The 13,644-nt window shown below is 44.0% G+C and overlaps 1 protein-coding gene across 5 annotated transcripts in view; it reads right to left on the bottom strand.

Annotated features, from left to right (window-relative positions):
- PPP2R3A (protein phosphatase 2 regulatory subunit B''alpha) overlaps positions 1–13,644 on the bottom strand; it is a 52,329-nt gene extending 38,685 nt beyond the window's left edge. For 4 of the 5 annotated variants that reach the window (XR_006169140.1, XR_006169141.1, XM_042820599.1 and 1 more), the window contains exons 1-2: positions 13,614–13,644; positions 839–3,295 (exon numbers count right to left, since the gene is read on the bottom strand). Coding sequence is in view for 3 of the 5 variants with exons in the window: in XM_042820599.1 (XP_042676533.1) it covers positions 839–2,839 (2,001 nt within the window). In the remaining 2 variants the exon portion in view is untranslated. Of the gene's footprint in view, positions 1–838; positions 3,296–13,400; positions 13,468–13,613 lie in introns of those variants that run through there. The other variant, XM_042820600.1, reaches the window with a different exon arrangement.

Raw genomic sequence — 13,644 nt, 5'->3', positions numbered from 1 at the left:
CAAATACCTGTGTTTTCAGGAAATCAAACATCCTGAAGACATGCAAACCACGCTCCTGCTGGAAAGAGCTCTGAGAGTTCACTGATAACCTGGACGCCTTCTCAAGTACATAAATGGAAAATGGATTTTGGGAAGTGAAGCCCTTCTGTGCACCTTGTGGGACCTTGTTACTGCATTGTTATGGAAGCGTGGCACTCGTTTTCAAATGGAAAGTATTAGGAACTGGACAGAGAGCTTCAGCTTCCCTCTAAAGCAGGCTTCCAATCAGACCCTTCTCAAAAAATCCTGCTTCTTGTTTGAGAAATGCGCAGTGTGGATACCATAACCACTCTGTGCACTGAGGACACAGGAAGGGAAATAAATAAATAAATCTTCTTAGGTTTCATTGTTGTACCACAGAGGATCTTTCTTCAGGATCCACTGATAAGCAGTACAAAGGAAGCTGTTACTCTGAGAAGGGAAAGGGCAAGGTGGAGCCTCCAGTTCTCACTGAACTGGTGAGAGCCAATCCAGTGCCTGCTCCCAGGAATAAAGCAATAAGCTGAAACACTGCCTCAGCCCTTCTGTTATGTAGGACCCACTTAAGTACAAGCAAACAGGAGGCTACAGGAGCACCATCAGGAAAACGACAAGGTGAAAGGTGAAACTGCACGTCAGAGCCCATTTTGTTTGCTCAGTTTTTTTGTTTCCTTTTTCGTTTTTGCATCAATACTACTGCCAGGTTGAGCACATTATTCCACACTGCAGCATCGAAAGAACTGCTTACCACTCGTAACATTTTTTCCACATTTTTTTCCACATTTGTTTTATTATCCACTCAAAGGCTTCATCCTCTTACCTTAATTACTTCTGGTGCCTGCTGAATCAAAGCTGGAACAGAGTCTCTGGAGGCAGCCCCAGCATGGCTTTTTTGCCCTGCAAGGAGGGACTGTGAAGGAGTTGATAATGTTTCCTGAAGAATTTGCATCACTTCCTTCTCCTTGGACAAGCTTCCTTTGCCTGTCTGGAATTCCACTAGTTCCTGGGCAAAGTCCTCGATGCTTTCTAAGATACGCAGTAAAAGGGCTCTGTCATCTTCTTCCATTTTATGACCATTGGTTTCCATGATTTTTGACAAAGGGGAAGTGGGGTCACTGGGTTTACTTTTGGGTTCAAGAGCCACAGGTAGTACCGGCCTACCCTGCCAGCCAAACACCTGCAGACTGGCAGGTTCGCTCTCCTTTGGAGGGGGCTCCCTAAAAGTACTCTCCATTTTCTGTGAGAAGTGCTCCAAGTCCAGCAGCAGTTTATCTATTTCATCCTTGTCTATCTTGCACGTCTGTTCTCCTTTGGAGACGCCAGCTTGAGAACCACGCAATACAGAATCTGAAACTGGTTTTAAAAGATTACTTTTCTCAGAAGCGTGAGAAAGTTCACCTCCTACCCTGGTAGGTTCTGCTTTACCATCAGCAATCGCATCTGAAGAACCAGATAGCTGGTAGCTATGCTTTAAACTCTCCCAGTCCTCCTTCTCCTTTGCCCTCGTTGTTTTCTCCAACACTCTTTCCCCATCTGACTCTTCCTCGATGTACAAAACCTCAGTGGAAGGTGTGCAGTCAGAAGGGCTTGTGGCTGATAACTGAGGTAGAACACAAGCATCTTTCACAGCTCTCACAGTGTTCTCCTGTGAGGTGCTGCAAAGGGAGTTTGAGGTAAAGCTCACAGTGCTTGTTTGGATGGACTGAGAGGCACTTGTCACCTCACACTGGTCGCCTGGTGGTCTGACAGGAACTGCATTTGAGGATGGAAGCTGAATAATATCTTCATACCTAGGTGGCTGCTCATCTCCAAATATTGGCGAAAAGGGAGTTTGCTGCAAGCCATGAAAACAGTTCACTAATTCTCCAAGATCACCTGCCTCCTTGTGCCCAGGTGGCTTGAACTCAAAGGGCAGCTTTTTCAGGTATGAAGAAAATCTTCTCATCAGATTCACGTATATCATTTCTGAACTAGCCAGAGGATCACTGCTATTCCCTCCACTAACACTGTCTGCTGATTTCTTTTTGATGCAGTGCTTTATTATGTCAGTGCACTTCTTCAGATCCTCTGAGCACTTGAGCAAGATGTCTAAGCACACTTTAATATCTCCACCAGAAGAACCATCCAGCTTGTGCTTCTCCAAAATCTGGGTAATGAAGTTTTCGTCAGAGAAGGAATGAGGTGAGAAGGGAACCATGGGATTCATACTGACTTCTGGAGCATCATTGCTCTCCTGCCATTTCTCCACAGGCGAGGGACTCTGCAAAAAGCCACACGGAGGAGAGTTCTCATCGTTGCTGAAGTGCCCATAAATCATGTCAAAATCAAATGATCGTCTGCTGAATGATTCTGAACGAACTTTCCTCCCCTTTCTGTAGGCCACATGATTGGAAGAGTTTTTGAGCTTCTCAAACGAGAATTCCTTTATTTTACCACTGGCGAGATTTATTGCCTCACCAGTAATGTCTTTCAAACTGCCAGAAGCTTGCACCGAAGAGCCCTTTTTGATTCTGGGATTATTCAGGAGTATTTGCTGATAGTCCTCATTCCCAGGTAAGGCAAGGCCATTTTCAGAAACTGGAATTTTGTGGTCTAGGTTGGCATCTTGGACACCGAGTTCTGCACACACACTGTGGTGGGCAACAATACATGCAACTCCTTGCTTAAACACCTGGCAGGTCCCCGTGCAGTAATGCACTGTGTGCTGAAAGTGCTGTTCTATCACCACGCTGCTGTAGCAGTTCACAGTTGTGACCATAAGCCTGTAGGTTGCTGCCATAGCACAGATCCCACTCGGAAGTGAGGCTTCAAAATTCACCATTAATTTAGCAGGCAAAAATAAACCCCTTTGACTTTGCACAGCCACACCAGATTGAATAGAAATATTCAAACATCAGTTGAAAACATTCAAGCCACGTGAGAAACAACTGTCTTGGAAAGTCCTAGTGAAGTCTGGAGTGGTATCAGCAGTAGTTACAACAATTAGTGCAACCTGCATATGGTTTGACTTAAGGCAACTTGATTTCTGTACTCCACGCAGAGAGCTCTGCTGATCAGAGACACAGCCTGAGCTGCTCCATTTCTAACAGTCCAGGTAGTTTCTCCAAAAGGAGTCATAAATTTCAGGCAGCTTTAGGGCAAAGCTGACAACAATTTTTGTTTGATCTTTCTTTTCAGGTTGATCAGTAGAACACAGACAATAATCAAGTGGTATGTACAGATAAAAAATCCACAGTATGCTTGAGTGAGTCCCTTCTCACATTGTTAAGGAAGGTCCCTGCAAGAGAAAGAGAAACAAGAGTCATTACAACTGACATGTAAGATACAGCCTTTTCTGACACCAAACAAATGGCATCAGACCTTACCAACCAGCATTCAGGCTTGTATGGAGTGAGAACAGGCTGATATTTTTCCTTCACTCAGATCTACCATATAAGAACACTGCTAAGGAGCTAGCCTATATTTATACACGGGCTGTGTGTTGCTGTGTTGCCATTTTAACAGCTCTATTTTAACCACTCATTGATTTCTTTTTTCCAAACTTGCTTATTTCCCCCCTCTTTCCTATTCTGTGCAAAACATTACCTTTAATTCTAACGGTACACAACACTGTGATCACGTTGCAAATTTCTGGCTTTCATTTCCCAAGACCCTCTAACACAAGGAAAACAAGCACTTTCAGGATTTCCAAATTCTCTGGATTATAAAGCACTGCAAACAGCCTCAAGCAAAGCAGATGAATGCCTCTAAAAATGTTTGGCCTTTCATAAAGGCTACTTCCATTAGCCTTTCACCAAGGTCTCTGGGACTATGGCAAACATTTTAAGGCAGAACTGCTTTTTTTATTCTCCTATAACCCATAAATAGCGTAACAGACTTCTTAAATAAGTCTGCTGGTGTAGACACCAAGAGCAGAAAATAGCATTTGTGTAGAGGTTCTGTCTGTGAAAATCAGAATTGAGAATTTTACACTCAGAGTAAGCATTTATGGTTGCATTTCCTATCATAATGGTTAAATTGTACAAAAAACAAAAAACAAACCCATCCTGCTGAACATTGACATTTTATGTATTATAAATCCTTCATTTCAAGTTGAAAAGAACTGATTTTAAGATTATTTGATGGGATTCATAAACACATCAAATCTGCTCATTACAATTAAGTAGAATTGCACGCAGAACCCTTTCTGATTTGTTCCGTGGATTACATAAAACATTGCAACGATTGCATGCAAGATGAAGTAGCAACTGCTCCAACTACCAGGCTGGTGTCTGTAACAGGCTGCCACCTGCCTATCAAGCACCACAGGCCAATCTGTCTGTTGTACCAGGGCCAGCTTCACAGCGCGCTTCTGTGCCTGCCCCATACTGCTCCTCCCTGCACCCACTGGCATTGCCCCAAAGCCCCACAGGCACAGGAGAGCCTTCCAAAGGGATGATCAGAGGTATGGGGTGTGCCCCAGCCACAGCACTGAGTCAGAGGATAAAGGGCGTAAACAGAACCATTTTTAAACCCTGGGGTCCTTATACGTGGAGCAGAAGCCTAGGTAATAAGACTCCACACCCTCCAGTCACTGACTCTCAGGCTCCACAATCAGGTGCGTTTAATGCTTCGCTGAATCAGAGCCACAGTTTAAAAAATGGCTCACCAACGTGCTCATCTTATAAGACTTAGCAGGCTTTGTTCAGGCAGGAAAACCCATGCTTCCATGACTCCAAGAAGTCTAATGATCTCTGCACTCCAAGAGCCTTCTAACACTTTCAGAGGTAAAAGTCTATTTGCTGCTTGCTCTTTTTTGACTCTCCATCAACAAACTTCCCAGCATCTCCCGAAAGAAAAGTTCCATGATGCTTAGAGAAAACAGAGGCCATCAAAAGAAGAGATTAGAAAAGTCAATATTGTTTCCAAAAAAGCATGAGACTTGTTCAGAGCTCCTTCCTCCCTCCTCCATGAGTCACAACAGAAGACTGCTCTTCACAATTGCTCCAGTCCTCTCTTCCCTACTTTTCTAATGAACAAGTTTTACCACCAAGGAAGACTGTCTGAGATGTACATAATTTGGGAAACAATTGCATCTTGACAAAGCTATTCCCTAATCATAGAAATAACACGTTAAATCTCTCTGACTCCTCTATCACTCCAAGGGGTTGCTTCCCCCTTGTATATGTACTCCTTCCATTGGGCTTAAGTTTCTCCCACCCTTTAAGCTATCTTCAAACACTGAAGCTTTTCATGTCATTAAGATTACTCCACAAGGATTTGTCAAAATGAAGTCTCAGATTCTCAGCCTAAACCGCTGCTTCTTCAGTTCAGTTTTGCTTTTCCAGATATGCTCAACAACACATGAAGCAGCTCCTCCTATCATCTCCACTTTCCAAATAATTCTACGTGCTTAAGCCCTAAGCCACTGCTCAGCCATGCTCAAGCAGTCAGCCCCTTAGAGGAAGGATGCTGCACAGCCACGCTTGCTGCATTCTGTAACCTCTTCCCAACCAGGCTGTGTTTCTCTGGTACCACCACATCCAGGAGCCAACACAATCAAGACACAGACATGTCACAGCTGTCACAACACGACCTCCTCCTCCGTGCTCAGATGTCTTCAGCCCTTTTACTGTTGCGGCAGGGAAAGAAGTAAACAGAGAATGAATATTAAAAATCTAATAGCCTCTTTTTAATGTCTTTAGTTTAATGTCTTCTCAGTGAATATCACTTGCCTTATTTTCACTGTCTGCAGAAACGTGCTAAGCTATCTCAAGGCACTGAAGCACTTGTCTCCAGCTACACACAGCCAAGACCAGTAACTTCCCAGGCGGCACAAATGCACACACACACAGAGTACAAACTGCATTTCTCACTCCTCCACCGGCTTTACTTGACCAGGATTAGCAGCACTCAGCTCACAGCTTTATTTGACACTGAACCACCAAACATGATCCAGCATATAAACCCAGTTAAGACAAAATCTTCCTGTTACCAGATCTGGGAATCTGGTCTCAAATTGAGCTTGAATGGGCTTTTGTTGAGACTTTGGGCTGGTGACTCAAATCTACTATTTATGAACAGCAACAATGGAAAGACTGAGTGCATTAAGAAACATCCATATTTCCATCTTTTCGACCTCCCATTTCATTCCAGTTGTGCTTCTAAACAGCCCCCAGTTCAGATATGCTGGAGATAGATTCAGTAATTAGGACTGCTGCCACGAAACCAACTCCAACCCTAAGGATACAGGGTTGGTTTCACAATATAAACTGTGAATGAATAGGGCTTCTTGTGTGACTGCAGAATAATGCTTCATGTCTCCCCTATCTGCAAGAAGAAATGAATCACTTTCCAAGGGAAAAAATTATTGCAGATACTAATAATATAAAAGGTTACTCTACAGCACACAAGAAATTCTATTCATGTAAAGATTATGTTCAAGTAAAGTAACTGAACAATGACAATCTGTAAGCTAGGGATCCACCAGCCAGCAACTTGGCTTATGTGCAGATGGACCCTAGCAAGCCAGGAACAGGCCTCTGCTGCCTCTGAAAGCTTCATGGTAAGCACAGCTTTTCCTTCATTCCAAGACTAGCAACAATATTAGCAGTAACCCTAAGAGCAAACCAGCCCTTTCTGCATCCGTACACAGCAAAGGTGTCACTCACTATGTAAGCATGCTTGCTTCAAGCAGAAGAGGTGGTAGGGTAAGTTCTCCAGCTTGGATACTTCTATAAAAATAACAGAGGGGACAAAAAATAAAAAGAAAAATCAATAGCTTTGCCTTTTGACAAGTCATCAAGGTGGTTTCAGAAGCACCACCCCAGCTATGTGATCAGGTGCCACATCCTAGCTCTTAGAGGAGCTGGTTGTGCCAAAAAGCAGCTTAACTGCATCTTCTCATTCAGAAATGCATGGATTTTGTTCACGTTCTATTGAACAGCAAATTACATTGATTATAGAAAACAAAAGCTGGCACATAAAGTGATGTTTTCTTGCAAAGCACAAATGTCAGGCAGCCTTTGGTACTTCAGTAAATAACAGGAAAAAGTATTCACTTACTCCTGTAAGTTCTACAATTCCACAAGCCATTGCAGAGTGGTACTGGACCTTGGGATTTATCATTATGCTTCTTCCTATGTGGCCCAAGTCGTAATATTGTCAACCGAGATTACAAAGCACACGTGCAAATACAGACTCAGAGGATGGAGATGAAAATAGAAGAGGTGACTCAGTTGTTGAAGAGTTGCTGTGCAGCATCAGAAGGAGCTGACACAGAGCCACAGTCCACAAAAGCCAAAGAAGCTCAGATCACACAGCAGCCACAGCTCCAACGGCCCCATCCCAGTCAGCACGGCGACTGGTGATTTTATAAAGCATTCTACAGACGCTGGAAAAGTCTTAGGAAATCTGGTATTAAAACCATCGGATGTTCCACCTTTGCTGGAACTGCTCATCTGCTGAACTGAGCAGAAGTGCTGCAATGAACCATTTGTGTGTTATTTTGACCCACACCACAAAGGACCCAATTTACAAATGGCCACCACAAGTTACCTTTCAAAGCAGGCTGGACACAAAACTAAGAAAATTTACCTTTTCTTCCCATATTGACACATGTGCAAACATTTCAATTCCAGCACAAAATTTACCTGTGAAATTATAGGATCAGAAGTGCACACACCACTTAAACCAGCAAGGTTTGAGAAACTGCAACGTCTCCAAGACCAACGTCTCCAAGAGCTGCCTTTACCCCTGCCAGGGGATCTGCTGCAGCCAAACAAACCTCTCTTTGAACCACAGCATATTCCTTATTACATTCATTCTGAGTTCTTCAATGCTTAATTACATTCACTGTACAGAAATAATGACTTCTTCTCATTTGAGCACGTTTAACACCAAGTTCCAGCAAACAGGCATCAGGTTTTCTTAAGATAATCTAGAAAAATCTTTCAGGGAGTGAGGTTTCCTCACCTGCAAATACAGGCATGTTATGATCAAACCAACTCCTACCTTTCTCTACGATTTACAGACGTTTTGCAATACAGATGTCTTCCAAGTCAATGCTGCAGCCCTTTCCTGAACTTTGTCAGCATTCTTGCAAAGAAAATGAAGCAGACGTGGGATTCATCTCATTCAAGTCATCGACCTCAAAGCAAAGTGTATTTTTATGATGCAGGAAGCCAAACTGCACACAAGATCCAGAATAGATGAAAAATGTATTCAGAAATGAATTTCTAAACTGCCTTTCAAAAACACCATCACTACACAGTGCTCTCACCTTCCAAGACTCACAGAGCATTCTTCAGCCCAGACATTCTCAAATGTCAGTTCTCCCAAGCACCTGAGTAAATTCATATCTTCTCTCTTCCTTCCTCTTTTTTCAAAGGAAAGGACACTACTGTCCCTTGTCAGGACCTATCACGGAAAGTTCTAAACAAGAACGGAGATACTGGCACAGCCTCAGGGGAAGGAGCAGCAGATGGGCAACAAGAGTAACCCAAAGGGTTGGTAAAGCTTTTAAGTGATGAGCAACCAGGCATGATAAAGCACTTCAGACTGAAAGAGAAGACTTGGGAAGAATAGGATAGCCTAGAAAATCATGAATGGCACAGGAAAGATGAATAAGGTCTGACTGCTCACCTCTTCCAGTACAGAACTAGATGCGACTGAGCGGTGCTCCAGGAACCATGCTAAAAACAGGCACACGTGCACTGCAAACCTGCAAAGCTCCCATCAAAGCAGATCACAGACACAGAAAGGTTCTGGGCAATCCAGGGGTTCTGTTTTAATATTTCCTTTAATACCACCAACTAGCACAAGAACCTTCAGCAACTCAACCACCTTTTGTTTCTACTACTCTCATTTTGCAATTCTTAGCATATATCACCACTTCATTATTCAGCCTCTGTTCCAGATCATTTGCAACTGTTGAGCAACACAAGCCTGAGAACGGATCTCAATGGGGTTGTGCCTGTGATTACTCTTCACTAGAAAATCTGACATTTCTTCCTACACTTTAACTGGGTATTGGTTAATGAAAAACTTACCCTCCCTGCATGGCAGCATATTTCCTTTAAGAAGAGTTAATAAAAGCTTCGTGAGACTCTCCAAAAACCCAGAAACAGCAGACTACTTGCTTCTCTTTCATGCTTTTTTGCTGAATAGCTTCCAAGCCCTAATTTCTCCAGCTGAAGTGAGACTTCTGCATTCTTGCCGTGAACCACAAAGGTCACGGCAATGGAAGGACTAATGGAGGCACACCTCCAAGCAGACATGACCTTGAGAATCACCATCTGTGACAGGATGATAAACACTGCTTTACAGTCAATAGAATTTGGAGAAGTCAATTTTTACACCTGGAAATCTATTTCAGTAGCTTTACGCTTAAAAAAAAACACAAAAAAACAACACCAAACGCCTCCTGAAATACAACGTGCCCCTGTTTACAGCAGCATAAAACAAACCCGACACTCAAAAAGATTAGGGCTGGTATCAGTAACAACAGCCTACACTGCTCTTTTAAAACAAACTTGGCACTGGTCCTCACACTATTGTTCTGACATACTGATTTGCAGTTAGTGAGCGCAGCGTTACTCAGTGCGATCCCTCAGGTTAAGTCGCAGTGTTATCTAACGCTCGGGAGCTGCTGCACTCCTCACAAACATCAGCACGCAGGGTCCCAGAACACAGCTACACCAAAATGATTGCTAAGAACCAACGCAGGGGCCCCGAGGAGCTTTCTGCTGCTGGAAGAGCAGGACGGCTGCAATTATCAAGGAAAGTTTCACCCTTCTCAGTTTTTCAGAAATATCTTTCTACACCTTTCCTTCTGCAGAGATTTGGAACCAAAACTGACCAGACAGGAATGTGTCCCACAGGACTGGCTTCCAGTTATACAGATGAGGCAGCAGGAGGCTGAAAGCTCACGCAATTTTTTTTTTTGCCTAACAACCCAATAAGTTTAAATAATTTGCCAACTAATTATTGTTCCTCTGTCTGTTTAGAGCTATTAGTTAATCTTAGGTTATTTAGCATGCCCCGATATATTAACAGACATGCCAGAACTTAGCAAGCCACAGGTAAAAAAAAAAAACCAACACCTGTAGGAAGAATAAGCCCCACTTGAATTTGTTATGCTGACAGAAAATAAGGTGACCAAGCAGAAGACACTGGAAGTGGAGAAGATTCAAAAGCACATAATTAGCAAGGCTCGGGGCAGAGGTCAGAAAGCCAGCTTGATTAAGTAATGTCTCTGTTGGCTGTTCATATCCTTACAAGGAAAAAATAACTTCATATTAGCAGGATGTATTTCTTTTCCCTGGAAACAGTTAATTTAGCACCAACAATATCCGATGAATTTTCACAAATTAAAGTGATTTTATTGAAGCATTAAGAAAACAAAGGAAGAGTAGTGTTCAAGATGGCATTCCCTCAGTCCATGCTAATGAGGTCAGCATTTACAGGTTTCACAAAACCATCTTGGAAACTGACAAGTTTCTCCCATAGCAGGCAAGCCATCTGCCAATTATTACCTGCCAGCTAATATAGATTTTTAATTCTATAAATTAACAATATTTTCCTTCATTACTCATCTATTTGGGGCTTATTTACTTTTCACTGCTGCCTTCCCTGACTTCACGTCTCATCTGCACCATACCACACTACTCACTTATTTCCTCAGGTATTCAAGAGTTTTGGTAAAAGTTCTTCACCTATGATGAGAATCCATTTCTCCAGGGTAATCCCAGCCCGGTGCCAACTGCAGCACTGCACGCCTTCAACAGGTCAGCAGTGAGAAGAGAGAAAACACCAAGCTGGGAGAAACACTCCTGTTCTGTGCCGTGCGCCCATCCTCTCCTCTGAGGCATAATCACAGGAGCAAAGAGTAAGCAGCCATTTCCACCAGTCATACCTTCCACAAGCCCATTCCTGCCAGCCTCCACTCATGCTCCCAAGACAGCAGCTGTTGAAATGTAACAAATTAGGCCAAAAGGTACAGCATGTCCCAGCATTCAAGAAGTCTGGCACTGCTACAGCTTTTACTGCTTATGACTCGGATAAGCCACACCAGAGGCACAGATCAGCATGATCAAAGCAAGAAGAAAATGAAGGAAGCTTAACTTTTCTATCCCCTTCCCTCCACGAAGGAAAACAAGGAGTGTTGTAGCCTGACATCTCTGCAGGACAGAGGCAGTCATTTCCCTTGTATCTTTATTAACCCAGGACTCTTTACGAAAGAATCAAGTTCTACCCATTTATCTCTGTGTATTTAAAAAGAAGCAGATTAAAATGACACAAAGAAAGATAAGCACTAAGAAGCATAAAGATCCTCATTCTAATTTCAGTGAATAGCAATCAGTGCTCACATTCATGAATATGAATATCTATTAAAACAAACAATCATTTTTAATCAGCTTTCTTACGTCTGTGACCTCATATATTGCTTAGTATCTCCTACTTATACAGCGTTCTACAAGCAGGATGATTAATTTCTCTATCAGTATAGTATTTATAGGCTTCTTAAAAGTTAACTTATTTCCCCTACTTCTCATGAATTCATGACTATTATCTCCCTTTTACCTGGCAAGAATCATGGCAAAGGAAAGAGTGCACAAGTTTGTAGTGCCCAGCTAGAGGCACTGATTTTTCAAGGCACGGGATGCCACAGAACATTTCATCCTCCAAAACACAACAAACTGCTCCATTGCACCTGCCCACATCAGTGTATCCACAAATCACATCCAGAGACCTAAGCATGAGGAAGAATACAATAGTGTACTTGGTAGAGGAAGCTTGTCCTGTAAAACATATGAATCCAGTTCTGCGAGACAGCACTTCAGTGCCTTACTTAGGAATAAGAAAGTCTCCTTCATACCATAGTTTTATTTCACTGTCCAGTTTCTGCCAGAATTGGAAAGCAAGTTCCAACCCCTAATTTAGTCTTCAAAAAGGTGCAGTTCTGTGTAACAGCTGAAAACCTAGTTATACAGGGAAAAAATAGCATGCAGTCATTTAGGATGGTACTGGAAAGCACTTATACAAGGGCAATGAATTATAGGTGTAGGGAATCTCTCTATCTTTACCAAGATATTCCAAGTTCAGAGTGACTGAAGTCACATCCATGTAATTCTAGGGAGCGGGTGAGGAGGTTTGCAGGAAGGACAGAAAAAGGTCCTGAGAGGAAAAACACGGAAAAAAATAACCTGCACTGTGCAGCATCTTATCTACCCTCCGTGGCTACCAATAGTGAACATTAAGACCACAGGACCCCATTGCAGCAATCTGAATCACCCACATCACCATGCTCACCAGCTGCACTGCAGGCTGCAGGCGAAGAGGATGGAATATGCATTGCCAGGGCAGCTCTCAGTACTCACACATGCCTGTTGACTTTAACTTGAGGCACTTTGACCACAGCTACCTTTAACGCTGTACCTCTGTGCAAAGTATGAGAGCAAGATAACACATGACAGTAGTTGCAGAGGTCTAGGTAATGGAAACTGGCCACGTGCCACTGGTAAACTTCAACTCTTCTCTGCTGCTTTGTATGCAGTCAATTGTTGCTTCAACTTCTCAGAATCCGACAGGCATTAAATAAATAATTTTACAAAATCAAGAATAGCCTAACAGCACTGTCAATCTCCTCCCAGTTTTCACAAGAATAACCTCCCTCTACCATAACTGGTGAGGGCAGACCTACCACACTCAAAAGATTCACAAAAATTAATCACGAGGAGAGGGCTATTTTAAGTAGATGCCTGTAAAGTTTATTTCTTGAAGCGGACATCAGTTTGCTTATACACGGCAAAGCCACGAGCACATCACCAATAAAACCCCCGCACTCAAAGGCAGCACTGCACAGCAAACAGTGGGGGGACCCCCGGCTGCTCTGCCACCACCTCCCCTCAGCACCGGCTGCCTTTCCAGGGAGAACAGGCGCAGACAGCACATCTCCCCGTGCTTCCTTCTTTAGTGTGAAGAACAGAGGTAATAAAATCAGCCCCGGACTTCACAATATTTACATAACGTGGGACCAGCACAGTGTGTGATGACCTTCAGAGACTCGCTCCAGTAAGAACACGTCCTTCAGTAAATTATTCCATTATTCAATCACAACTTTACAAGTTTATGCCCAGCTTAATCTCGGGTTTGTCTGCCAGGGAACCAGCGAGTCTCGCAGCCAAAGCCTCTCCCTTTCTTGCTCAGAAATGACTTTCTCTGCTTCATAGAAAACACTCAAGAAAAAAAAATAATAGAAAAAGCCCTTTTTTCACAACCACCGAGTGCGGGGCTCAGCGGGGTTCTGCCTCGCTCAGCTCCCCCCAGGCGTCGCGCACTGGCTTTCCGCGCTCACACGAGGTGAGAAGCGTTTCCTCCCCGCCCCGCTCAGGACGCGCTACCTGCGCACTCCGCCGAGCCCCGCTCCTCCCGGCCCGGCCCGTCAGCTCCGGGACATCCCGCCCGGCGCCGGATCGCTTCTCCGCAGACATCGCGCCCCGCGGCCCGCCCGGCACCTGCCCCCGCTGCCGGGCCCCGAGGGGAGCGACGGCCACCCCCGCTGAGGGCGGCAGGCCCGGCCCGGCCCTGCCCCGCTCCGCTCTCCCCGCACCTACCCGCCGGGGCGGCGCCCCGTCCCATGCCGGC

Source organism: Centrocercus urophasianus, unplaced genomic scaffold (genome assembly GCF_019232065.1).
Source record: "Centrocercus urophasianus isolate 14NV4802_14NV808 unplaced genomic scaffold, USGS_Curo_1.0 seq_19, whole genome shotgun sequence".
NCBI lineage: Eukaryota > Metazoa > Chordata > Aves > Galliformes > Phasianidae > Centrocercus > Centrocercus urophasianus.
This window is presented reverse-complemented; position numbering and strand designations above follow the sequence as displayed.